The sequence below is a fragment of the Mobula birostris genome, chromosome 1, assembly GCF_030028105.1.
Source record: "Mobula birostris isolate sMobBir1 chromosome 1, sMobBir1.hap1, whole genome shotgun sequence".
NCBI classification, from domain to species: Eukaryota; Metazoa; Chordata; class Chondrichthyes; order Myliobatiformes; family Myliobatidae; genus Mobula; species Mobula birostris.
The window spans coordinates 5437006-5464209 of record NC_092370.1 but is presented as its reverse complement, the minus strand read 5'-3'; the positions used below and the strand labels follow the sequence as shown (position 1 = coordinate 5464209).

At 43.7% G+C, this 27204-nt stretch overlaps 1 protein-coding gene across 1 annotated transcript; it reads left to right on the top strand.

The window, feature by feature from the left end:
* The first annotated feature begins 1 nt into the window (after position 1).
* rnf41l (ring finger protein 41, like) lies at positions 2 to 27204 on the top strand. Its single transcript, XM_072251866.1, has 7 exons — positions 2 to 72; positions 4867 to 4946; positions 7440 to 7646; positions 11592 to 11731; positions 19732 to 19894; positions 23998 to 24118; positions 26127 to 27204. Exons 3-7 carry the CDS (start codon positions 7441 to 7443, stop codon positions 26364 to 26366), a joined length of 870 nt encoding a protein of 289 aa, XP_072107967.1. The 5' UTR covers positions 2 to 72; positions 4867 to 4946; position 7440; the 3' UTR covers positions 26367 to 27204.

The following is a 27204-nucleotide window of genomic DNA, read 5'->3' as shown; positions in this document are numbered from 1 at the left end:
GCTAATCGCCGTAAAGTTCATCCGGCATGCATTTGCGACGTTTTGCGGCATTGACTGGAAACGGGCAGAATTGTAAGAGGGGCGGCGATGGGTGACCGGGTGTGGGGCGTTTTAGGGTGGGGGGACTGGCGATGGGTGACTGGGGGTGGGGGGACTGGCGAAAGGTGACCGGGTGTGGGGCGTTTTAGGGTGGGGGGACTGGCGAGAGGTGACCGGGTGTGGGGCGTTTTAGGGTGGGGGGACTGGCGAGAGGTGACCGGGTGTGGGGCGTTTTAGGGTGGGGGGACTGGCGAGAGGTGACCGGGTGTGGGGCGTTTTAGGGTGGGGGGACTGGCGAGGGGTGACGAGCTGTTTGGCGTTTTAGTTTGGGGGGACTGGCGAGGGGTGACCGGGTGTGGGGCGTTTTAGGGTGGGGGGACTGGCGATGGGTGACTGGGGGTGGGGGGACTGGCGAAAGGTGACCGGGTGTGGGGCGTTTTAGGGTGGGGGGACTGGCGAGAGGTGACCGGGTGTGGGGCGTTTTAGGGTGGGGGGACTGGCGAGAGGTGACCGGGTGTGGGGCGTTTTAGGGTGGGGGGACTGGCGAGAGGTGACCGGGTGTGGGGCGTTTTAGGGTGGGGGGACTGGCGAGGGGTGACCGGGTGTGGGGCGTTTTAGGGTGGGGGGACTGGCGATGGGTGACTGGGGGTGGGGGGACTGGCGAAAGGTGACCGGGTGTGGGGCGTTTTAGGGTGGGGGGACTGGCGAGAGGTGACCGGGTGTGGGGCGTTTTAGGGTGGGGGGACTGGCGATGGGTGACTGGGGGTGGGGCGTTTTAGGGTGGGGGGACTGGCGATGGGTGACTGGGGGTGGGGCGTTTTAGTTTGGGGGGACTGGCGAGGGGTGACCGGGTGTGGGGCGTTTTAGGGTGGGGGGACTGGCGATGGGTGACCAGACGTGGGGCATTTTAGGGTGGGGGGACTGCCGAGGAGTGACGGGCTGTGTGGTGGGTGAGGGTGGGGTACTAGCGAGGGGTGACCGGGTGTGGGACGTTTTAGGGTGGGGGAACTGGGCGTTGGGCGTTTTAGTTTGGGGGGACTGGCGAGGGGTGACCGGGTGTGGGGCGTTTTAGGGTAGGGGGACTGATGATTGGAACCAGCAGGGGTGATGAGGTGTGTGGGGGGGACTGGTGATGGGTGACGGGCTGTGTGGCGGGTGAGGGTGGGGTACTGGCGAGGGGTGACGGGTGTGGGTGGGTGAGGGGAACTGGCAGGGGGGGTGATGAGGTGGGTGGGGGGACTTGTGAGGGGTGACGGGTTGTGGGGCTGGTGAAGGGGGGACTAGCGAGGGCTGATGGGGTGTGAGGCGGGTGAGGGTGGAGGGCTAACGAGGGGAGACATGGTTGGGTGCTGTGGAGGGTTATGTCTGGTGTGAGGGTGTGTGGAGAGGTAACAAATGGGGCATTTATGTCTGGTGTGTGGGACAATGAGTGGGGGTGATTGTTTCTGATGGGCAGGGGCTGTGCGAGGGGAAACGAGTGGGGAATTTGTGTTTGTTGGGCAGGGGGTGTGTGAAGGGTAACTTGGGGTTTGTGTCTGATGTGAGGGGTAAATTGTGGTTTGTGTCTGGTGTGAGGGGGTGTTTGAGGGGTAACGTGTGGTGGGTTTTTGGTAGGCAGGGGGTGTGTGGGGGGGTTTTGTCTGGTAGGCGGGGGTGTGTGAGGGGTAATGAGTGGGGGGTTTGTGTCTGGTGGGCAGGAGGTGTACAAGGGGTAATGGGTTGTGTCTGGTGTGAGGGGTAATGTGGGAGGTTGCGTCTGGTGTGAGGGTGTGTGTGAACAGTAACGAGTGGGGGAGTTGTGTCATGTAAGGGGCAACGAGTGTGGGATTTTGACTTGGGAGAGGGCTGGCTGGTCAGTGATAGGTAATGCTGAGGGAGTTGGTTATACATGTTATATATGAACCCCTAGCTTGTAGATATTGATTTGCTGTGGCTATACTGGATGATTGAGAATGTACCAAAGGGTTAAAGACTCCTGCTGCTTAAAAATCCATTCAATTCTGTCTACCACAGCCTTTTTATTCTCTGCACGTTTAGCTCCCGTAGTTAACTACTGAACACTAAGTAATGATGTGTTATTGATAGTTCTGGTAATTACTTCTGAATACCTTGTTGGGTTTATTGGTGACTGTTGACTCCAAAGCCTGTGTTTGGTGATAGATTTCTTGGTATTGTCACTTGTACTGAGTTACAGTGAAAAACTTGCCTTGCATACTTTTTATACGGAATCAGATTTAATGTCATTGACATGTTTTGTGAAATTTGTTGTTTTGGGCAACAGTATATTGCAATACATAATAAAAAACTATAAAATAAGAAATATATATAAAACATTAATATCAGTAAGTAGTGCAAAAAGAGTAAAAAAAAAAATGGGGAAATGGTGTTCAAGGGTTCATTGAGAGTTCAGAAATCTGATGGCGGGGAAGAAGCTGTTCCTGAAACATTGGGTGTGGGTCTTTAGGCTCTTCTACCACCACCTTCATGGCAACAAAGAGAAAAGGACTTTGAGCACCCTTAATAATGGATACACGAAGAAATCTGCAGATGCTGGAATTTCAAGCAACACACCTGATGGCATGAACATTGACTTCTCAAACTTCCACTAATGCCCCGCCTCCCACTCATAACCCATCCGTTATTTATTTATTTATATACACACATTCTTTTTCTCTCTCTGTCCCTCTGACTATACCCCTTGCCCATCCTCTGGGCTCCCCCCCCCCCCATCTTTCTCCCTGGGCCTCCTGTCCCATGATCCTCTCGTATCCCCTTTGCCAATCACCTGTCCAGCTCTTGGCTCCATCCCTCCCCCTCCTGTCTTCTCCTATCATTTTGGATCTCCCCCTCCCCCTCCCACTTTCAAATCTCTTACTAACTCTTCCTTCAGTTAGTCCTGACGAAGGGTCTCGGCCTGAAACGTCGACTGCACCTCTTCCTACAGATGCTGCCTGGCCTGCTGCGTTCACCAGCAACTTTGATGTGTGTTGCTTGATGGATGCTGCCTTTTGAAGGTGTCCTTGGTGCTGGGGAGCCTAGTGCCCGTGGTGGAGATGGTAGAGTTTGCAACTGTTACAGACAAGAGAAAATCTGCAGGTGCTAGAAATCCAAGCAACATACACAATATCCAGCATTTTATTTGTGTTGTATCAGTGTTACATTACACCAGTGCTATAACGCCTCAGTATTACATCTTTGTTTTTATATTCAAGTCCTCTTGAAATAAATGCTAACATCGCTTTTGCCTTCCTCACCACAGACTCAACCTGCTGGTTAACCTTTAAGGAATCCTGCATGAGGACTCCCAAGTCTCTTTACACCTCAGATTTTTGTATTTTCTCCTCATTTAGAAAATAGTCTATTCTGTGCTTTTATTCCTTCTATCAAAGTACATGACTGTATGCCTCCCAACACTGTAATCCATCTGCCACTTCTTTGCCTATACTCCAAATCCTTGTGTAGACCCTTTGCTTCCTCAACACTACCTGTCTCTCAACTGGTCTTCATACCATTTGTAAACTTGGCCACAAAGCCATCCAAGTCAACATAAAAAGAAACATCGACCCCTGCAGGCTTCAGGCTTCTGTACCATCACTTTAATGGTAGTAATGGAAAGAGGAGATGTCCTGATAGTCCAGGAATAAGGGAAAGGAGACAGAGTACCAGAGGGAGGAAGGTGAAGGTGATGGGCTGATTTCTAGGTTAGGGGAGAATAAAGAGAAGAGATCATGGAGAGAGGTAGGAATGTAGAAGGTGTCCTTTCAGTTTGAGAGTTGATGGGATAAGGCTGTGTCTGGTTGTAGATTCATGCAGGAAGTAGATGGGAGGGAAAGTTTAAGACAGTCTTTTCACTCCGGGAGGTTGTTGGATAAGTAAAACCCTGCTAGTAATCTTAATAAGAAATGTGTAAATCTATTATCAAATGTTATGGGGAGAAGGCAGGAGAAAGGGGTTGAGAGGGATAATAATCAGCCATGATGGAGCAGGCTCGATGGGCCAAATGACGTAAGACACGGGAGCAGAACTTTCTTACGGGCAGTCACATTAACTACAAAGAAACACAATGGAATCAGTGAAAAAACATACACAAAAGGGACAAACAACAATGTGCAAAAGCAACAAACTGTACAAGAAGAAAGAAAACAAAGTAATACTGAATAAGCAGTAAATATCGAGAACATGAGATGAAGAACAGTGTAAGGGCAGAAATTGTAGTAAACTGCTAAGAACTCTTCGTTGTTAAAGTGTTGGTATTGTTGTAATAAATTGGTTTATTTTTGTCACATGTACCAAGGGTGCAGTGAAAATCCAGTCTTGCTACTGTTTGTACAGTTTAATTCATTACAACAGTGCACTGAGGTAGTACAAGGGAAAACAACAGGAGTTGTAATATACGTACCAGTAGATAGCCTCAGGTTTTTTTCCAGGGCAGAAGTGGTTAACATGAGGGAGCATAATTTTAAAGTAATTGATGGAAAGTATAGGGGGTGCCATCAGAGGTAAGTATTTTACATGATGAGAGCGTGGAATACCGGTAGGGGATGGTGGTAGAGGAAGATGCATTAGGGGCATTTAAGAAACTCCTTAGATAGACACATGGATGATAGAAATTGGAGGGCTGTGGAGAAGAGAAGGGTAAGATTGATAGGCATAAAGAAGTACAGCACGGATACTTGTTGTAAGCACAGATCTTGTAGTAAGTTTGAAGGTTGCTACAACATTGTGGGCCAAAGGGTCTGTACTGTGCTGTTAAGTTCTATGTACGGTATATCACAGTTGTAAAGGAGAAAGAGAGTCACAAAAAGAATTGCATGTTGTATCTTGCAGCCTTGTTCACAGAACTGATACAAAGTGGGAATAGCAACTCTGTCAATTTCATTGGTGAGGAATAGTTGTGAAAGATCTAGGTAAGTAAGCTTTATTGTAGTGTTATGAATTATTTAAATAGGTAACATTTAGTTGTTTAATTTTTCATTATTCTTGATCCTTCTGAATGTCTGGCAATCACATTAAATGTGAAATTGTTCTAACTCTGGCAGCAATGTAATCAAGTGCATTAAATAGGTGATACCAGTTTTGAAAATATAGTCATGAGTAATATTAGATTCAGATTTATTTATTTATTTATTTATCACGTGTGTCATTGCATTAACAACCAACACTCCCAGAGATGTGCTGAGGGTAGCCCACAAGTGGTGCCTCACATTCCGGCACCAACATAACATGCCCACAGTGTTCAGCAGAACAACACAACAAGATTCTACACACACACACACTCCTCTAACCCAGGGACAGGCTGTCTTCGGTCACCAGTCTCCAGCGGGACTCAGACTTAAAGAAATTGGGCCTTAGACTTGCTCAGCAGGTCCTCAGACCCAGGTCTGTAATGAGAAATGTTGATGTCTGGGTGAAATTCTTCCAAAGTATACAATTTTTAAGTCACTGCAAACCTGTTCATGCATTAAATTATCTCATCTTCTCCCAAACCAACCCAGGAAATAAAAATAATCTTGGTTAAACACTGCAGATTATGAATAAGAGATGTGAGTTAAGAGTGTGCACAGGGTAGGCACAATTTCCCCTTTCCATGGCAAATTCTACTGCTATGCCTTAAGGTCTTATGGAATAATTTTTATTTTATATTCTAATAAGGAATCTACTTGCTGCTTTACGTTTATGAAGTCTGCAAAATTGTGGATATTTTTCTGGCTGAATGTTGGATATTTTGGATAATTTTTAATGAGTAAATTAAATGTATTATTTAGAACAAAATTCTATGGTTTTAGAGTCAGAACACTACAGGACAGAAACAGGCCCTTTGGCCCATCTAGTCCATGCTGAACTATTAATCTGTGTAGTCTCATCAACCTGCATTCAGACCATAGTCTTCCATACCCCTCCCATCTATGTACCTATCCAAATTTCTCTCAAATACTGAAATCAAACCTGCATCTACCATCCACTGGCAGCTTGTTCCACACTCTCACCACCCTGAGAGTGAAGAAGATCCCCTCCTGTTCCCCTTAGACGTTTCCTCTTTCACCCTTGACCTATGATCTCTAGTTCTAGTCTTGCTCAACGTTAGGGTAAATGCAAGTAGGCTTCTTCCACTATATACTCCTCATAATTTTGTATACCTCTATCAAATCTCCCCTCGTTCTTCTGTGCTCTAGGGAATAAAGTATTAACTTGTTCAACCTTTCCCTATAACTTAGGTTGTCCATTCCTTGTAAATTTTCTCTGTACTCTTTCAATATTAACATCTTTTCTGTAGGTAGGGGACCAAAATAGCACACAATACCCAAAATTAGGCCTCTGCAACTTCTTACACAATTTCAACATAACATTCCCATTGCTGTACTCAATATAGAAATACTCTATGAAGGCCAATGTGCCAAAAGCTTTCTTTATGACCCTATCTACCTGTGATGCCACTTTCAAGGCAGTATGGACCTCTGTTCCCATATCCCTCTGATGTAAGTTCCATCCTTCTCTTTTATTCAGTGATATTTTTTTAAAAATGTAAATTGCTTTTGTAACCCTCCGGTTCTGTGAGCTGTGTAATTCTGGGGAAGACAATCTCTGGCCCCGGCAAATGTATGAAATTGATTTGCAAAACCTCCTGTTTATGTGGGATACTGTGTGATCTGTTCCCTGCTACAAATCAGTACCATGAAATAACAAACAGTACACCATATGTAATTAAACGATTTAGCTTTGTAATTCTTAATTTGACTAAAGGGTTAGTAAAGAAAAACAAAAAGAAAAGGGCCCATTTTAATGAAACAGTCTAATATGCACAAGTTGGAGCTCACGGTTTCCCTTTTGCTGATCCTCCATCGATTTCCCCGGGCTTCGTCGACTCCCGGCCCCACTCGAAGTCCCCTCCTTGCTGGTGTCTACGGCCTCTCCTTTCTGGCGTTTTCTCTCTCCATCTCTTGCCGAACAAAAGCCCTAGATCACCTCGGTCTTGGGCACACAGCACGAAAGCATACTTCCCTCATTGGACGGCTCACATTCCAAAGCACCCATTATTTCTAACTATAACTCAAACACTGCTTCAACCGAAAGACAATTACATTAGCAGTGAAACCTTTCCCAGGGTGTTACACTTATTTATCTTTCGCCAACAGGTGGGGAATTTGTGGAATTTGTTGCCATGTGCAGCTGTAGAGGCCAGGTCGTTGGGTGTATTTAAGGCAGAGGTTGATAGGTTCTTGATTGGACATGGCATCAGAGGCTACAGGGAGAAGGCCGGGAACTGGGGTTGAGGAGGAGAGAAAAAAAGGATCAGCCAAGATTGAATGGCGGAGAAGACTCGATGGGTCGGATGACCTAATTCTGCTCCTGTGTCTTATGGTCTTATGATTTTAACATTTAATTTATGTTTTCTGTGATAGAATGGGATATGATATTGAACGATTTATCGGCTATGTAAACGAAGGTCTTTTGTGTTGCATTTGCCGAGACGTGTTGGAGAATCCATTACAAGCTCCATGTGAGCACGCCTTCTGTACGTCATGTATTCATGGGTGGCTCATACAGAACCACAACTGCCCTGAAGATCGGCAGACCCTGGACACATCCATGCTTCGACCACTATTCAGGTAATTTTCCAAACTGCTATTGATAATACAATGGATTTCAGTTAATTGGGACAAATCAGCACCAGTATATTTTGGCCCAATTAAGTGGCTACCTCAGTTAGCCAAAGTTTTATGAAAATAGTTAAAAAGGTATTTTAAAAAAAAGACAAACTACTATCTAAGTGAGTGGTGAATTATATATTTAAATGAAATAAAGAACAAATTAAAACACTGCTAATACTACTACAGTGCCATAAAACTGTGTATTGGTTCCAAGTAGTTATTGATGGAGGAATTCATCCAGTGTACACTGCCATGTTCTTTTGATTGACTGCAAATGAACAAAATCAGCACCAATACCTAGTATAGATAAACTGTCTCCATACAATGTGTTCGATAATTGCATTCTCCAAATCTATGTTTTCACTGTAACGCTCAAGATGATTGTTGATGCCTTCAAATTTTTCGTAGTTCCTAACTTGCTGAAGTAGTGAAATTCTTGCATTTTCACTTCCGTTGCATCACATGGGTTTCTGGCATCTCCAAGTCTGAATGCTTGAAACCGCAGAGAGCAAAACAGTTCTCAAATGTCTTACTACTCGCCAGCAATCAACGACAGAGTCACTGATATTGAACACAAACACATTTTCTTATTAATACTAGTTTTTCATAAGCTTAAAAACCAGTTTTTGGAATCGTTTGGGTTGCAATGTTGAGAAACTTAGCACTGGAATAAAATATATAATACAATTACAAAAAACCTTACATTTTACTCAGTTCTTAATTTTAGAGCTCTGTTTTGCTCTGGAGGCACTGTTGCAAGGAGAAAGGATTTAATTGTATGGTTTGTGCCAAATCAAAGGACTATTTGAACACTTCTGGAAGTGTGCTTTGGGTTCTTGTCCTGCTGAAAGATGAACTTGCTCCTTAGTTTAAGCTTTCTGGCAGAGGCAAGCAGGTTTTTAATCCAGGATCTCTCTGAATTTAGCAGCGTTCATCTTCCTATCAATCCTGTCCAGATTTCCAGACCCTGCAGCTCAAAAGCATCCCCGTAGCATGATGCTACCTCTACCATACTTTAAAGTAGGAATGGTGTTACCTGGCCGATGTGCACTATTAGATTTACACCACAAAAACCGCTTAGTGTTGATGTTGTGCTGACCTTAACCCACTCCAGAAACAATCTTTTTATTATATCTAGTTATCTATAATTGTATTAAACTCAGTACTTTTAATTTCTCAGTCATGAAACACAGAATACAGCTTGTCAACTCCCACAGCCCGTGCTGACCTTGTGATTCCCATCTGAGGCCAATGTGAGAGGATCCTTCAGGAGGGTGAGCCCACAGAAGGCACCTGGCCCAGACTGTGTACCTGACTGAGTACTGAAGACCTGTGCTAATCAAGTGTGCAGCCCCAAACGCCTGTTCCATGCTGTATCTCTAAATAAATAAATAACCTCTTGCTTCAGCAGGGTTATTTTGGTGCACCAAAACGCTGCATGCTTATCCTCTATACTTCTGACTGTGAGGCTGAGCACAGCTCCAATGCCATATCTAAATTTGCTGATAACACCACTGCTGTAGGCTGAATCAAAGGTGGTGATGAATCAGCACATAGGAGAGAGATTGAAAATCTGGCTGGGTGGTTCCACAACAACAAGTTCTTACTCAATATCAGCAAGACCAGGGAGATGATTATTGATTTCAGGAGAAGGGAACTGGAGGATCAGAGGTGGAGCGGTTCGGCAACTTTAGATTCCTCTGAGTTATCATTTCAGAGGAGCTGTCCTGGGCCCAGCACGTAAGGGCGATAATGAAGAAAGCACAGCAGCACTTCTTCTTCCTTAGGAGCTTGTGAAGATTTGACATGACATGTAGAACTTCAACAAGCTTCTATAGATTTGTGGTGGAAAGTATATGAACTGGCTGCAGCTTTTTCCGATCCTGTGCTACCACCCCTCCATACCAGACGATGATGTGGCCAGTTAGAATGCTATTTAACAAATACGACATCTGGAGAAACTTCTGAAATGCCTGCCTCGCTGCCGCTGCTACTGTGCGATCGAGAATCTCCGGAGGGGAAGGCCCCAAATCCTCAGCTTTGCCTATTGCCTGTTGCCGGGGCAGGGATCGAAGCGCTTGGCAGAGATGGTGCTCGGTGTCAGAGGGCTGGTCGGAGACTCGAAGTTTTCGGACGGACTCAAGAGTCGGCTGTGGTCGGGTGTTTCCAGGATGCTGCATCGGCAAATTTGCGGCGCTGGAAGCTCATGGCAGGGAGAGTTTCTCCCTTCTACCATCTGCGTGAGATGATGGGACTTCCGAGAGACTTTGAGACTTTTTTTTTACCGTGCCTATGGTCTGTTCTTTATCAAATTACAGTACTGTTTTGCACTGTTGTAACTATATGTTATAATTATGTGGTTTTTGTCAGTTTTTTTTGTTAGTCTTGGTTTGTCTTGTGTTTCTGCGATATCATTCTGGAGGAACGTCATTTCTTAATGCATGCATTACTAAATGACAATAAAAGAGGACTGCGTGTCCTCATAATTTAATCTAATCTAATCTTCATTGTACATCTGTAGAAAATTTGCAAGTGTCTTTGGAGACAAACCAAATCTCCTCAAACTACTAATGAAATACAGCCACTGTCTTCCCTTCTTTGTAGTTCCATCAATATGTCGGACACTAGACAGATCTTCAGAGATGCTTTCTAATAAAAATAATTTTATTGAATAAAAATCAGAATCAGGTTTATTATCACCGGCATGTGACATGAAATTTGTTAACTTAGCAGCAGCAGTTCAATGCAATGCATTACCTCGCTTTATGTCGCCTCTGGAAATTCCATTTGGCGGACAGTTTCCCTCCACGCCGCTCTGACATGTTGGGAAATCATGTGCTCGGCAGGTTACAGCAGTGGTTTGCCTTTGCCGACTGCCGGGTGAGATCACCAGCTCCGGCAGCGGATGCCCAGGACGTCTCAGTGCCTTGCCGTGCTCTTAGCGCTCCACCAACGCCTGCTGGCCTGCCTTCTTGACCATTGATTGGTCTCCTCCGCTCCATCTGCCAGGGCCAGACTTCACACGCTGGGACAGGCAGATCCCTTACCTCACCGAGGGTCAAAGACCTGTCGGCTACCCTCACCTGGTTTGGCCCGTCTGCCGAGACTACTGGGGTGTGGCCGCTGCGCGTGCTACAGCTACTTGGAGCCACAGGTGAGAGCTGAGCGCCAGGTGGGGACCAAAGGTGGACGAGTTGCCCTGAAAAAGGGCACAGCAGGCAGCCCCCCAGAGGTGCTACCCCTCCCTAGACACCCCATGCACTCTAATGCATAATCTAGCAGAGAGAAAAATAATAAATAAAATAAAAAATAATAATAAATAAACAAGTAAATCAATTACGTATATTGAATAGATTTTTAAAAATGTGCAAAAACAGAAATACTGTATATTTTTTTTTAAAGTGAGGTAGCATCCAAAGATTCAGTGTGCATTTAGGAATCGGATGGCAGAGGGGAAGAAGCTGTTCCTGAATCACTGAGTGTGTGCCTTCAGGCTTCTGTACCTCCTACCTGATGGTAACAGTGAGAAAAGGGCATGTTCTGGGTGCTGGAGGTCGTTAATATTTGACGCTGCCTTTCTGAGACACCACTCCCTGAAGATGTCCTGGGTACTTTGTAGGCTAGTACCCAAGATGGAGCTGACTAGATTTACAACCCTCTGCAGCTTCTTTCGGTCCTGTGCAGTAGCCCCTCCATACCAGACAGTGATGCAGCCTGTCAGAATGCTCTCCATGGTACAACTATAGAAGTTTTTGAGTGTATTTGTTGACATGCCTTCTCCTAATAAACTCCTAATAAAGTATAGCCACTGTCTTGCCTTCTTTATAACTACATCGTTATGTTGGGACATATCCTGTAAGACTAAATAGAAATTATTTTCTCCTTTTTAATCTTTGACAATAGGTATATGCGAAATGATTTGAATCGGCTACAGATGTGGTGCAGAAATAAGCAACACGGCTGTGAAACAATCTGTTCTTTAGAAGCGATTGACAGACATGAAAGTGAGTGTGAATACAGCCGGGTTCCCTGCTTAAATGCTGGTAAGTGAAAGGTAACAAAATTATACAAATCCAGGATTTCATTATTAGAACTGCCTTTAATTAATTAATTAATTACAAACACAAGTAAGTCTGTAGATACTGGAAATCCAGAGCAAAACACACAAAACGCTGGAGGAACTCAATAGGTCAGGTAGCATCTATGGATAAGAGCAAACAGTTGACTTTTCGGGCCAAGACCCTTCATCAAGACTGAGAAGGAAGTGGGGAGATGCCTGAATTAGATGGTGGGGGGGTGGGATGGAAGACTAACTGGAAGGTGATAGGTGAAGCCAGGTGGGTGAGAAAGGTCGAGGGCTGGAGAAGGAAGAATCTGATGGGAGGGGAGAGTGGACAACAGGAGAAAGAGAAGGAGGAAGGGGGCCCAGGGGGAAATAATAGGTAGGTGAGAAGTGGTAAAAGGTCAGAGTGGACAATAGGGAGGGGGATAATTTTTCTTCACCCGAAGGAGAAATTTACCGGCATCTTACCCTTTCCCTCTTAGTCCTAATGAAGGGTCTCGCCAAAAACATCAACTGTTTACCCTTTTCCGTAAATGCTGCCTGGCCTGCTGAGTTCCTCCAGCATTTTGTGTGTGTTGCACAGAGCTTCTTTCATTGGCCATCATTTTAGTTGAACTTGTAAGAAAAACTTGCTTATTGAATGATTGGTTGTCTGGCGATCTGGCAATGACAGGAAACCTGTGTGGGAGAGTGAATGAACCCACTGCTAAATTCTTTGACTTAGAAAGTATTTCCTTTCCCCTCAACTTTTTGAGTGTACTTCTGTCTCCTATCTCTCTTGCAACTGCCCTGCAAGGTTTTTGCTCCTTTTAAGTAACTGAATGGTTCTAAACAATGTGAAAAAAATGTTGACTATGATAGCACATTATATCTCATTACGAATCCTGATGAAGGGTCTCAGCCCAAAGCATTGACTGCTTCCTTTCCATAGCTACTGCCTGACCTGCTAAGTTCCTCCAGTATTCTTTGTGCTACTCTGGATTTCCAGCATCTGCAGAATCTCTTGAATTTCTATTTTTCTTAGATTAATTTCCAATATCATCATGCCTCACTACACATCATCCGCACCAGCCTACCTGCCATCAAAGACGTATCTACAAAAAGGTGCCAGAAGAGGGCTAGTAACATCATGAAGGATCCCACCCACCCTGCTCATGTCTGTCCCACTCCCATCAGAGAGGAGGCTACGTAGCATCTACACCAGGACCACCAGACACAAAAACAGTTACATTCCCCAAACAGTAAGGCTGTTCAACACCTCCACCCACTCACCCACCCCTCCACATCCCCAATCACCATTAAATCATTTCCTGTCAGTCACCTTATGTACAGACACTCCTGTGCCTAACATCATTTTAAGTATTTTAATTATTTTTAAAAATTATTATTGTGTTTTTCATCTTTTAGTGGGGTTTTTTTGAGCTGTGTTTGATCTGGAGTAACAATTATTTTGTTCTCCTTTACATTTGTATACAGGAAATGACAATAAACAATCTTGAATCTGCATGATAGTAGTGACAGTATAATAAATGTGCTCCCTTGTGTGCTGTGCAGTTTTCAAAAGATTTAGGCAACTGAAGTAAAGCTCCACTTTCCATTTCTTTGTACAAGTATTTGAAGTCTCCCTCTACCCATTTTCCTTTAGGTGGCATTTACATGTGCTATGGATGTGGTATGTATGTACTTAACAATGAATTTTTTTACAGTGCAGTGTTAATTCTTTCTCATTAAAAACATTTTTTTGTGTGTTTTGGTGCTGTGATTTGAATGATTTTGTGCTTGGTAACAGACAGCCTCTAGTCATACTCATAGAGTGCTACAGCAGGACAGGCCCTTTGGCCAATCTGGTCTGTCTATAAACATAAGGAAAGCTTATGAGTAATACATTTGGCACCAGCTTGGCTACTGGAGCTGCCGGAAGGATCTTCAGTGACGTCCAGCCGCCTGAGGGGCTCCGTTCCAAATTTGTGGTGTGGGTTTACTCCCATAGCTTTCGTCTCTCCTAAGGCTGCTCACAAGGCAGTGGGGATATTTACCCATAGCTGGGGATCTGGTTCACAAGTACCAGGGCGAGTCCACACACTGGAAGGCCTACATGATGCATGTACAGGGGCTAGACCTCTTCCCCATCCTCTGTAGTTCAGCCTGGGTCCGAAAGGAGTTCAGTTTCCGTGTGTCGCCAGCGAGGAGGCACTACATGAGGCTTGCTGTTTTGAGAGGCTGTGTACTGACAGGGAGAGACTGACACATTCAGCTCTCCTTTTCACAAGACTGCTGGCCAGCGGTGGAAGCTGAAAGTGAGAACGACAAGCACTACCCACTACACTACCGCATGAGACACATCACAAAAACCATTTGGACACCACAAATATACATGTATATAGAAATGAGAGAACGTTTCTCTGAACCAAGGTGTAAAACACAGTAGTACACGTAACACACAATAACATATGAAAGTAAGTATAAAATCTACAGATGAATCACACATAAATAATGAACTAAAGTGTATAAATTAAATACTGTAAGATATAGAACAGATGAACCAGTGACACTTCGAATATGATGCAGCAAGGAATTAAGAAGCCTAATGGCCTGGGGGAAGAAATTGTTTCCCATCCTGACCGTTTTTGTTTTTATGCATCGGAGTCTCCTGCCTGATGGTAGAAAGTTAGAGGATGCTGGCTGGATGGTGGGATCTTGAATAATAATCCACCTTTCACCCTTGGCCCTTGGCTCTTGACTTCTGGTTGCAGTCCCACCCAACCTTAGGGTAAATGCAAGCTGACTTTTTCCACTATCTATATACGTCTTTCAAATCTCCCCTCATTCTGCTACACTCCAGGGAATGAATTTCTAACCTATTCAACCTTTCCCTATAACCAGTTGAGGATATTATGCCTCCAAAGGCTGCTGAATAATAGAGTATATAAAGAAGGCTGACACTATAGTGCTGAGAAAAGGCAAAGCTACAAGTGGAATGTTGAAGTAATATCCGATTACGTCCTGGCCCTTAATGATCCAGTGTCACTATTCAAAGTAAATTTATTATGTAAGTACGTATACAGTATGTCACTATAAATTACCTTGAGATTCATTTTCTTGCAGGCATTCACAGAACAAAGAAATACAACAGAATCAATGAAAAACCACACACAAAGACTGACAAGCAACCATTGTACAAAACTGTGCAAATACAAAAACACTAATCATACATACATACTGAGAACATGAATTGTTGAGTCTTTATGAGTGAGGCTATTGATTGTGGAATCACTTCACAGTTAAGGTGAGTGAAGTTATCCACACCAATTCAGGACCCTGATGATTGAAGTGTAATAGCTGTTCCTAAACCTAGTGGTGCAGGACCTAAGACTCCTTGTACTTGGTAGCCACAAGAAGAGAGTATGGCCTGGATGGTGGTGGTCCTTGCTGATGGATACTGCTCTCTTGTGACACTGCTCCTTGTAGATGGTGGGAGGGGCTTTTCCGGTAATGGATTGGGCTGTATCCACTACTTGTAACAGAGAATGTAGAGTTTCCCAGAGTTTAATGTTCCTCCATAAACAAAACTGTAATGGGAAGTGCATTTAATGCCTTTGTGGAGAAGAATGGTATTTCTTATCATCACTGACATGTTTCATGTAATTTGTTGTATTGAAGCAGTAGTACAGCCATTGTTCATCATTATGATGTGCCGTGTCAAATGACATTGGTGATCCTGGTCTTTATGATCATGATTGTTCTTGGCAAATTTTTTATAGAAGAGGTTTGTCATTTCCTTCTGAGCAGTGTCTTTGCAAGACAAGTGACCCCAGCCATTATCAACACCCTTCAGAGATTGCTTGGTGTCAGGACTTGTGATAGGCACCAGCTGTTCATACAACCATCCACCACCGCTCCCCTGGCTTCATGTGACCCTGTTCAGGAGCTACACCTTGTCCAAGGGTGACATGCAGGATAGCAGAAGGAAGGGGTGCCTTTACACTGCCTTTGGTAGGGATGTGTCTCTACCCCGCCACACAAGTATAACAGTATCACAACGCTATTACAGCTCAGGGGCGTTGGAGTTCAATTCGGACACCTCTGTCAGGAGTCCGTACGTCCTTCCAGTGACGTGGGTTTCCTCCCACATTCCAAAGGTGTACCATTTAGCAGGTGAAATGGTCATTGTAAATTCTAAATGAAAGGGTGGAGCTGTTGTGGATAGTGTGGAGTGCTGTCAGAGGTTGCAGCAGGACATTGATAGGATGCAAACATGGGCTGAGAAGTGGCAGATGAGTTCAACCCAGATAAGTGTGAGGTGGTTCATTTTGGTAGGTGAAATATGATGACAGAATGTAGTATTAATGGTAAGACTCTTGGCAGTGTGGAGGATCAGAGGGATCTTGGGGTCTGAGTCCATAGGACACTCAAGGCTGCTGCACAGGTTGACTCTGTGGTTAAGGAAGCATATGGTGTATTGTCCTTCATCAATCATGGGACTGAGTTTAGGAGCCAAGAGGTAATGTTGCAGCTATCTAGGACCCTGGTCAGACCCCACTTGGAGTACTGTGCTCAGTTCAGGTTGCCACACTACAGGAAGGATGCGGAAACCATAGAAAGGGTGCAGAGGAGATTTACAAGGATGTTGCCTGGATTGGGGAGCATGCCTTATGAGAATAGGTTGAGTGAACTCGGCCTTTTTTCCTTGGAGCGATAGAGAATGAGAGGTGACCTGACAGAGGTGTATAAGATGATGAGAGGCATTGATCGTGTGAATAGTCAGAGGCTTTTCCCCAGGGCTGAAATGGCTCGCACGAGAGGGCACAGTTTTAAGCTGCTTGGAAGTAGGTACAGAGGCGATGTCAAGGGTAAGTTTTTTACACAGAGAGTGGTGAGTGTGTGAAATGAGCTGCTGGCAACGGTGGTGGAGGCGGATACGATAGGGTCTTTTAAGAAACTCCTGGATAGGTACATGGAGCTCAGAAAAATAGAGGGCTATGGGTAACCCTTGGTAATTTCTCAGGTAAGGACATGTTCAGCACAGCTTTGTGGGCCGAAGGGCCTGTATTGTGCTGTAGGTTTTCGATGTTTCTAAATTGTCTCGTGATTGGCCTAGGGTTAAATAGGCAGGTTGCTGGGCTTCTTGGGCCAGAAGGGACTGTTCCACACTGTATCTCTAAATAAAATAAATTCTGAATTGCAATAAAGATATAAAAAATAAGTAGTGCAAAAAGAAAGGAAAATAGTGAGGTAGTGTTCATAGGTTCCTGGGACGTTCAGAAATCTGATAATAGAGGGGAAGAAACGATTCCTGAATCATTAAGTGTGTGCCTTCAGGCTCCTGTATCTCCTCCCTGATGGTAGCAGTGGAAAGAGGGCATGTTCTGGGTGATGGGCGTCTGAAATGATGGATGCCATCTTTTTGATGAATCGCCGTTTGAAGATGCCGTGGATGCTGAGGTTACTGGTGCTCATGATGGAGCTGGCTAAGTTTACAACCCTCTGCAGCTTTTTCCGATCCTCAGCAGTGGCTCCTCCGTACCAGATGGTGATGCAGCCAGTTAGAATGCTCGCCACTGTACATCTGTAGAAATTTGCAAGTGTCTTTGGTGACGTTCCAAATCTCCCAAAACTCCTAATGAAATATAGCCACTGACGTATCTTCTTCATAATTGCTTCAATATTTGGGCCCAGGATAGATCCTAATGTAATATTTTGAAATTCCAAATATGACTTGCATTTTACTGAACCATGATATTTAATTATTTTTAGTAATCCATTCCCAAAATACTACCATTAATACTTGATATTTTTCAATACATGATCATGTATGTAAGTGTCACTGGATTTTATTAGAATCTGGTTTGATATCACTGGCCTATATCATGAAATTTGTTGTTTTTCAGCAGAAGTACATTGCAATACACGAAACTATAAATTGTAACAAGAAATTTTTTTAAAAAATTAAATATATAGTTCAAAAAAGAGAGTAGAAAAAATGCTGAGGTAATGTTTGTTGGTTCATTACCCATTCAGGAATCTGATGGCAGAGGTGGAAAAAGCTATTCCTGAAATGTTGAGTGTGTGTCTCCAGGGTCCTGTACCACCATCTTGATAACATTGAGTGCCCTGGTGATGGGGATCCTTAATGATAGATGCCACCTTTTTGAGGCATCTGCTTTAGAAGATATTCTCGATGCTGGGGAGGCTAGTGCCCATGATTACAGTCTTGTGCAACTTTTTCCATTACTGTGCAGTTGCCCTTCCATACCAGATAGTGTTGCAATCAGTTAGAATTTTCCTCGCAGTACAACTGTAGAAATTTCTGACTCTGTTTGATGTCATACCAAGTATCCTCAAACTCTGAATAAATATAACCACTGTCATCTGCCTTTATAATTGCGTCAATATGTTGGGCCCAGGATAGATCTTCAAAGATGTTGACACCCAGGAACTTGAAGTTGCTTACTCTTTCCACTGTTGATCCCTCAATGAGAACTGATGGGTTCAACTGCCCCTTCCTGAAGTCCACAATCAATTCCTTGGTCTCACTGATGTTGAGACCATAAGACAAAGGAGCAGAAGTTGACCATTCAGCCCATCGAGTCTGCTCTGCCATTTTATCATGAGCTGATCCATTCTCCCATTTAGTCCCACTCCCCCGCCTTTTCACCATAACCTTTGATACCCTGGCTACTCAGATACTTATCAATCTCTGCCTTAAATACACCCAATGACTTGGCTTCCACTGCTGCCCGTGGCAATAAATTCCATAGATTCACCACCCTCTGGCTAAGTGAGTGCAAGATTGTTGTTGCAACATCACTCAACCAGCTGATATGTCTTACTCTTGTACACCACCTCGTCACCATCTGAAGTTCTGCTAACAATATTTGTGTCATTGGCAAACTTATAGATGATGTTTGGGCTATGCCTAGCCACAAAGTCATGTGTGTAGAGAGAGTACAGCACTGGGTCAAGCATGTATCTTGGAGGTATGGGTGAGGAACTTTGACTTTCATTTCTTAGTTTAGCTCTTCTTTGCGCCCATACTACTGAACATTTCTGTAAATGTGTGCCAGAAAAAGGTAATTAAAGTGACTGTATCATCAAGGAAACAAGCACCTAGGTCATGCTGTCTTCTCGATACTGCCATCAGGAAGGAGTTACAGGAGACCTGGGTCCCAGACCACCAGGTTCTGGAACAGTTATTACTCTCCAATCATCAGGCTCCTGAACTGGCGTGGATAACTTCTCTCACCTCAACACTGAACTGATTCCACAGCTGACAGACTCACTTTCAAGGACTCTACAACTCATGTTCTCAATGTTACTTATCATATATGTATTTATTTAGTTGTATTTTCACAGTTTGTCTTCTTTTGCACATTGGTTATTTGTAGTTTTTCACTGATTCTATTGTTTCTCTTTGTTCTACTGTGAATGCCCGCAAGAAAATGAATCTCCGGGTGGTATATTGTGACATATGCATACATCGATAATAAATTGAATTTGAACTTTGAGGTGTCAGAATTGCAAAATGTTATCACCTTAGCCACTTTTTGAAAATGGTTACAGGGTACTGCATTCAGTTACCTTTACCCTGTATTTTCAAATTAAGAAGACCTGTTACATAAGATGATATTGTTGCTCAAACAACAGGAATTCTACAGATGCTGGAAGTTCAAGCAACACACATAAAAGTTGCTGGTGAACGCAGCAGGCCAGGCAGCACCTCTTCCTAGAGATGCTGCCTGGCCTGCTGCGTTCACCAGCAACTTTTATGTGTGTTGCTTGATATTGTTGCTAATCCTTTTATTAAGACATTAGATTTGAACTCTATCTCAGAAGTTTTAAGAAGATTGCTGTGGTCCTGAATGCTACTCTTCCCCTCCCCCCCCCCGTACTGATTGCATGTTCCAATATTGTTCTTTTATGATATATTTATAATTCCTATTAACATTTGTCCGATATTTGTTGATTCACCTTCCTGCAAAGGTTGTACTGTTCAAGTAGAACGACGCAGTCTGGAAGCTCACATGGCAGTGTGTGAATGCCGAAGCCGGGAATGCTCTAATGGTTGTGGTTACGCCATACTCAGTGCAGATGACGCTCAGCACAACTGTATAGCGGAACTGAGGACGGAACTGGAATTGCTAAGGTATGTAACAGATCTCTGCACAATCCTGACCTTGTTGGTCATTATCTTTAGCACATCAAGAACTTTGATTCTAAATTCTTAGTATTCATTGGATTTTTATCACTATCAGAACTACCAGTTAACTTTTCCCATTTTTATTCTCACGCTGAAAGCCCTTTGGTGTATCTGTGTATTCTGTACAATAAGGAACTCTAGGCTGATAACATTTACTGGATTTCTAGTTCATAGCTATTAAAGATAAACGGGATTAAATATTAGCTTTATATGTTACATGTACAGTGAAATACAGTGTGTGTCAAAGGTCAGTGTAGTCCAAGGATCTTTATCTTTAAAAAAGTGTAGCCACACTTCCAGCGCCCACATATCATGCCTATAGCTAACTAACCCCAAGTCTTTGGAATGTGGAAGAAAGCGGAGCATCCGGGGAAACCCATGCAGTCACAGGGAGAATAGACAGCGACTGGAATTGAACTCTGATCTTTGCAACACTCATGCACTGAATGCTACCCCACGGTGCTGCCCCAGCAGCAGTTAATAAATTAGCAGTAACATCAATTTTATCCTGTTGGATTTAAAGATTAAAAGATGGTCACCACAGTAGCATAGTGGTTAACATAACGTTTTACAGCACCAGTGATCAGGGTTCAATTCCCAACACTGTTTGTAGGGAGTTCAAACATTCTCTCCATGACCACGTAGGTTTCCTCTAGGTCCTCCGCTTTTCTCCCACATCCCAAACACATGTAAGGGTTAATAAGTTGTGGGCATGCTGTGTTGGCACCGGAAGCCCGGTGACCTTTACAGGCTGCCCACAGCACAACCCTTGGACTGCGCTGATCATTGATGCAAATAAAAAAAAGTACAAAATTCAAAGTACATATATGTCACCATGCACAAACCTGAGATTCATTTTCTTGTGGGCATACTCAGTAAATCCAAGAACCATTATAGAATCAATGAAAGACAGCACCCAACTGAGCGGACAATCAGTTTGCAAAAGAAAACTGCTAATACAAAAGAAATAATAAGTAAAGGAGCAATAAATATCGAGAACATGAGACGAAGAGTCCTTGAAAGAGAGTCTATAGGTTGTGAGAACATTTTAGTGATGGGGCAAGTGAAGTTGAGTGAAGTTATCCCCTTTGGTTCAAGAGCCTGATTGTTGAGGGGTTCCTGAACCCGGTGGTGTGAGTCCTACTTCTCCTGTACCTTCTTCCCGATGGCAGCAATGAGAAGCCCATAAGATATAGGAACAGAATTAGCCCATTTGGCCCATCAAGTCTGCTCCATCATTTCATCATGGCTGATCCAGTTCCCTCTTAGCTCAATCTTCTGCCTTCTCTCCATATCCCCTCATGCCCTGACTATTCAAGAATCTATCAATATCTGCCTTAAATATACCCAATGACGTGGCTTCCACAGCTGCCTGTGGCGAAGAATTCCACTCTCTGGCTGAAGAAATTCCTGATCTCCATTCTAACTGGACATCCCTCTACGCTGAGGCTGAGTCCTCTGGTCTTAGACTCACTGAGCACATGCATTCCACTTCCACTCTATTGAGGCCTTGCAACACTCAGTAGATCCTCCCCTCATTCTTCAGAATTCCAGTGAGTACAAGCTCAGAGCCATTAAATGCTCCTCACTTGATAAGTAACAGGGTGATAAGTAATATGGTAACTACCATCCTCTCACCTTATCTGCTTACCAGCCTATCACCTCCCTCCCTCTGGTGCTCCTTCCCCCTTTCTTTCTTCCATGGCCTTGTGTCCTCTCCTATCCGATTCCCACTTCTGCAGCCCTGTATCTCTTTCACCTATCAATTTTCCAGCTCTTTACTTCATCCTTCCCGGTTTCACCTATCACCTTTGTTGTGGCGTGGATGAAATCACTGGAGAGAGTTACTGGTAGATACAAAGCAGCTTCTTTATTCGACAAAACAGTGTACAGCAGGCATCGAGAGGCTTTCGGTGGAAAGGTCTGCTGGCCCAGTGTGGGACTCGATATTTATTTGCTAAACACAAACGGCAATCCATATTTACAAAGTATAGATGATTTCTTTTGAAGCTACATACAAAACTTCACATTTTCTGATTACATCCATCCTACCGGCTTCTGGACTGATATTCAGGAATCCGTTGTTCCAAACTGAACCCACAATACATTTATTTGGTATTTTACCTGCTTAACATGAAGGACAATCCATATTTACAAAGTATAGATAATGCTGTCTTTGAAACTACATGCAAACCTCACACCTTCTGGTTTACATCCATCCCACAGGCACCAGCAGCATCCGAACTGGTATTCCGGTATTCACAGCTTTTAGGAAATGCATTGGTACAAATGGACTGGTATTCCGGTATTCACAGCTTTTAGAAACAAAAGACTGGTGGCCAAAGCCATTTGTTAAGTGTAAATGACCTAAACCCAAAAATTACTCTTAACAACCTTGTGTTTCTTCTTCCCCTGCCCCCACCTTCGAACTCTGACTCTTCATCTTCTTCTCTCCAGTCCTGCTGAAGGGTCTCCACCCGAAACATCGAATATACTCTTTTCCATAGACGCTGCCTGGCCTGCTGTGTATCCAAAGTGGTATAATTATTATTGAGAGCAATGGCCGCAGGGGTACCCTGCATTGGCTGCCTATTTCCCTTCCTGACAGTCATCCAGTTACCTGCCTCCTGCAGCCTAGGGGTGACTGCCTTCCTGGAGCTCCTTTCTATCACTTCATCAGTCTCCCTTATGAGCCAGAGGTGATCAAGCTGCAGCTCCAGCTCCTTAACACGTTCTCAGAGGAGCTGCAGCTCGGTGAGACTGGTGCTGATGTGGTTATCAGGGAGGCTGGAGGATTTGCCAGAATTAGTCATAGTCATACTTTATTGATCCCAAGGGAAATTGGTTAAATTCCACATCTCACACACAGCAAAGCACAGTCCCTGGAGCTATTCTCACTTCACTAACTGCGCCCTAATGGACAAGGAATGAAGAATAAAGAAGAAACTTACCAGATACTTACCTCACCCAAGCCTAATGAGCCAAAGCCACTCCAACACTGGCTCACTCACACAATTGCCACTCTGCTTGCCCCGCCTTATTTTTATTCACCCTTTCTAATAAGTCCCGTTCACTGATTGGGTGCCGTTCGGCTCCAAACTCTGCCACAAAACACTGCCTTTTTAAAACTTCAGACGTGGTCCAAAATGAAATCGCTGCTTCTTCTCGTGCTCCCATTCATCGGGTGCAGTCCAACTCCGAAGACAGCATGCCTTGAGGTGGGGGGGGGCATGCTCGCTGGCTATTCGCTCAGTCTATGTCTCTTATCATCTTGATTGCTTACAATTTCTCTGCAGTTGATGTCATCTATGCTTCTAGTTTCTGGGTAATTTTTTTTGCTATTTTGTGTGATTTTGATCAGGGCAGATTGGCTTTGCAGCCTGCAGTCAGTGGAGGACACAATTCCAAACTGAACTACACTGAGCGTTACAAGATTGTTTCAAGGACTCTGTGGTGTGAAGTTTGATACTCTGTGTGTCATTCACTCACTTTTTGCTGTTGTTTGTTCGTTTCTTTGCACTTTGGGTGTTTGTTTTTGAACAGGTTCCATGGTGTTTCCTTTTTTTGTGGCTGTCAGCAGGAAGAGTACCCCTGTGGACATTCCTCTCAGTGTTGTATACATACTTCGATAATAAATATACTTTGATTTAAACAGTTTTTGGATGTTTTATTATGTCAATGCGACTGTCAGAAGGATTTGACATGACTGACCATCTGGGATTTGTCAAGATTTAAGGGTAAGGTGAAAACCTTCAATGCTGAAATTGACCAGAAAGAACTTCATTTTGCTGGTGGAATTGAAGATATGGGTAAAAGTGCAGGTTTTACAACTGGTCGGTGATGAGATGCAATGGAAGGGGATCTAAACTTGTAATTGGGTAGTGAGGTTTGAAATGACATTGCGAAACGTGTACACTGGAGCTGTGGACAAAGGTAGATTCTAACCCACCATCCTTAGCGATGGCTTCAGAAACTAGTCAAAGCTTGATGCATCTTTGGTAACATACATCTAACCTCAAGTATTCTCCTTAATTCCTTTTTACATGAAGGTCTGAGATGATTTGTAAAGTTGAAGAAGTAAAGCATGAAATGGAATCCCGTTTAGATTCTCAAAGAAGACACATGGTACAGAAAGAGAGCTTCCTGCAAAATGAAATCGAGGAGCTTAAAGTTAGTATGCTTACTCGTAGACATTTTACGAAAGTAGGTATGTAGCTGTGACTGTAAATGCTTTGGAAATGCATGGCATAGTGTCCTAATGTAATTTGTATTGCAATCACTGCAGTCAACGTTGTGCTAAGGCAGGAGTTCCCCTCCTGCGGTCCATGGTTAGTGGTAGGGGACCAGTGCCTAAAAAGATTGGAGGCCCCTGTTCTACTGGTGGGCTCTCAGGTGGCTGTAGAGGCTAAGCCGGGATCCACGTACTCTGGTGGATAAGAGTAAGTGGTGCCTGTGGTTAGCGGTTGGGTCCTTTGCTTGTTCAGTTCCTCCTTTCACAACTGCTACTCGCCCTCTGTGGCCCAGAGTAGGTCGATCTCCTGTAGCAGCTCCCTCTTGAACAGATTTCCTCCGGGTGCATCTACTAAGTGCAATGTCTTCCCAGTTTTTACATGTCATGCTGAATTCCTTCCAGCTGATTTTGATGTTATCTTTGAGACATTTCCTTTGCCCATCAGGAGTAGACTATAATTCGATTAACGTGAATCCATACTCAAATACAGTTCTGGTTAAGAATCCTGAGCACCCATTGTCACTGGGAGTGCAGGCTAGATGAATTTACCATATGTAATATCAATATGTAGTGTTCAACCAAAATAAACTTTGAACAAATATTTATTTGCACATTTTCTAATACATAGGAGCAGAATCAGGCTATTCGGCCCCTTGAGTCTGCTCCACCATTCCATCATGGCTGATTTATTATCCTTCTCAAACCCATTCTCTTGCCTTCTCCCTGTAATCTTTGACACACTTAACTAATCAAAATATTACCAGCCTCTGCTTTAAATATACTCAATGACTTGGCCTCCACAGCCATCTCAAACTGCAGGGTGAATTCTATCATGCCTCCTAAGGATTCCTTTAACCTAACCTCTAAAACAGCTTTGAGTTTTATTTGCTCCAAAAGGTGATATACTTGATAACTATGAGTTCAGCACAAAAGCAAAATAACTCTGCAACTTAAAAGTTTTGGATATATGACATTTAGGTTTGAATAAGAGTAACTTTGTGTCAGTGAATTAGGTCGGGAAGTAGCCACGAGGTGGTATGAAAAATTAATAACAAGTGAGCAGCATTGGTCTTTTAATGTGCTTATGGACAATATCCTCAAAAGGCTGCAGGGCATTTCACAAAACACATATTTAGTAAAATACAAAACATTACTACTGGTTGTAGAACATAGAACATTACAACACAGAACAGGTCCTTCAGCCCATAATATTGCGCAAACTTTTTAACCGACTTTTAAATAAATCAAATCCTTCCTTCCTACATAACCCTCCATTTTTCTGTCATTCCTATGCCTACCCAAGAGTTTCTTAAATGCCCCAATTCCACCGACAGTGTGTTCTACGCACCTACCACTTTGTATTTTAAAAAAACAACATACCCCTGACATCCCCCTTATACTTTCCTTCAATCACCTTAACACTATGCCCCCTTGTATTAGCCATTTCTGTCCTGTGAAAAAGTATCTGGCTGTCCACTCGATCTGTGCCTCTTACCTTCTTGTACACTTCTACCAAGTCACCTGTCATCCTCCCTTGCTCCAAAAAGAAAAGCCCCAGCTCACACAGCCTATCCTCATAAAGCGTGCTCTCTAATCCAGGCAGCATCCTGGTAAATCTCCTCTGCACCCTCTCTAAAGAGTCCATTTCTTGTCTATAATGAGGTGACACAATACTCCAAGTGTAGTCCATTCAGAGTTTTATACAGCAGTAATATAACCTCAGAGTTCAAAATAAATTTATTATCAAATTATATACACACACACACACACACACACACACACACACACACACACAAAATAAATAATCTCGTGACTAATGAAGAGCAATACACCACATGCCTTCTTAACAACTTTCCCCAACCCACTCTGGTGTTTCTCTTTGACATTTTACTAATCGAGTGAAGTGATTTATAGTGCTGAATTTCAGGCTGCCACTTGTAATTTCAGAGCCAGTTGTCTCGTGTGATGTTGGATATGCGGACACTGGTAGCCGAAGAAAGGAAGCATCGTCAGGAAGTGGAGCAAGCCGAACTGGAGAAGAGGGAGCTAATAGAGTTGCTAAAGAGCTGGAATAAAGAGACCAGGCTTCTCAATGGAGAAGGGGGCAGCAAGAGAACCACTACTGTCAGACCCCCCAACCGAATGGAAAGCATCAAACGGAAGCCGAAGGAGGTCACCGTTATCTAAATGATGGGTTACTGAATTAGCCATGAATGCATTTCCCTCGTTTGTTTTAAATGGGTTCAAATTTTTTTTGCTTTGCCCAGTTAGAACACAGCATTTAATTGAGTACTACATAGGACACAATACATTACAGGCCCTTCGGCCCACAATGTTATGCTGACCTTTAAATCCACTCTAAGATCAATCTAACCCCTTCCCTCCTACATAACACTGTTTTTCCTAACATCCATATGCCTTCTAAGAGTCTCTCAAATACCCATTGTATATCGCCTCTGCTATCACTTGTAGGGCATTCCACACCCAACACTAAATCTGTGTATAATAAAAACAAACGTCTCACATCTTTCCTGCCCTCCCCACCATACTTTCCTCCAAACACCTTAAAATTATGCCCCTTCATATTAGCCATTTCAGCCCTGGGCAAGCATTTCTGGCTGTCCTCTCTATCCATATCTCTTATCATGTTGTACACCCCTAGTAAGTCACCACTCAACCTTGTACAAAAAGGTCTGGCTCACCCAAGCATTCTTCATTAGACATGCCCTCCAGTCCAGGCAGAATCCTGGTAAATCTCCTGTGCACGCTCTCTGGGAAAATGTTTCTGCCACTTAAATAAATATAGGCAGAACTGAAACAACAGGAATTCTGCAGATGCTGGAAATTCAAGCAACACACATCAAAGTTGCTGGTGAACGCAGCAGGCCAGGCAGCATCTATAGGAAGAGGTAAAGTTGATGTTTCAGGCTGAGACCCTTCGTCAGGACTAACTGAAGGAAGAGTTAGTAAGAGATTTGAAAGTGGGAGGGGGAGAGGGAGATCCAAAATGATAGGAGAAGACAGG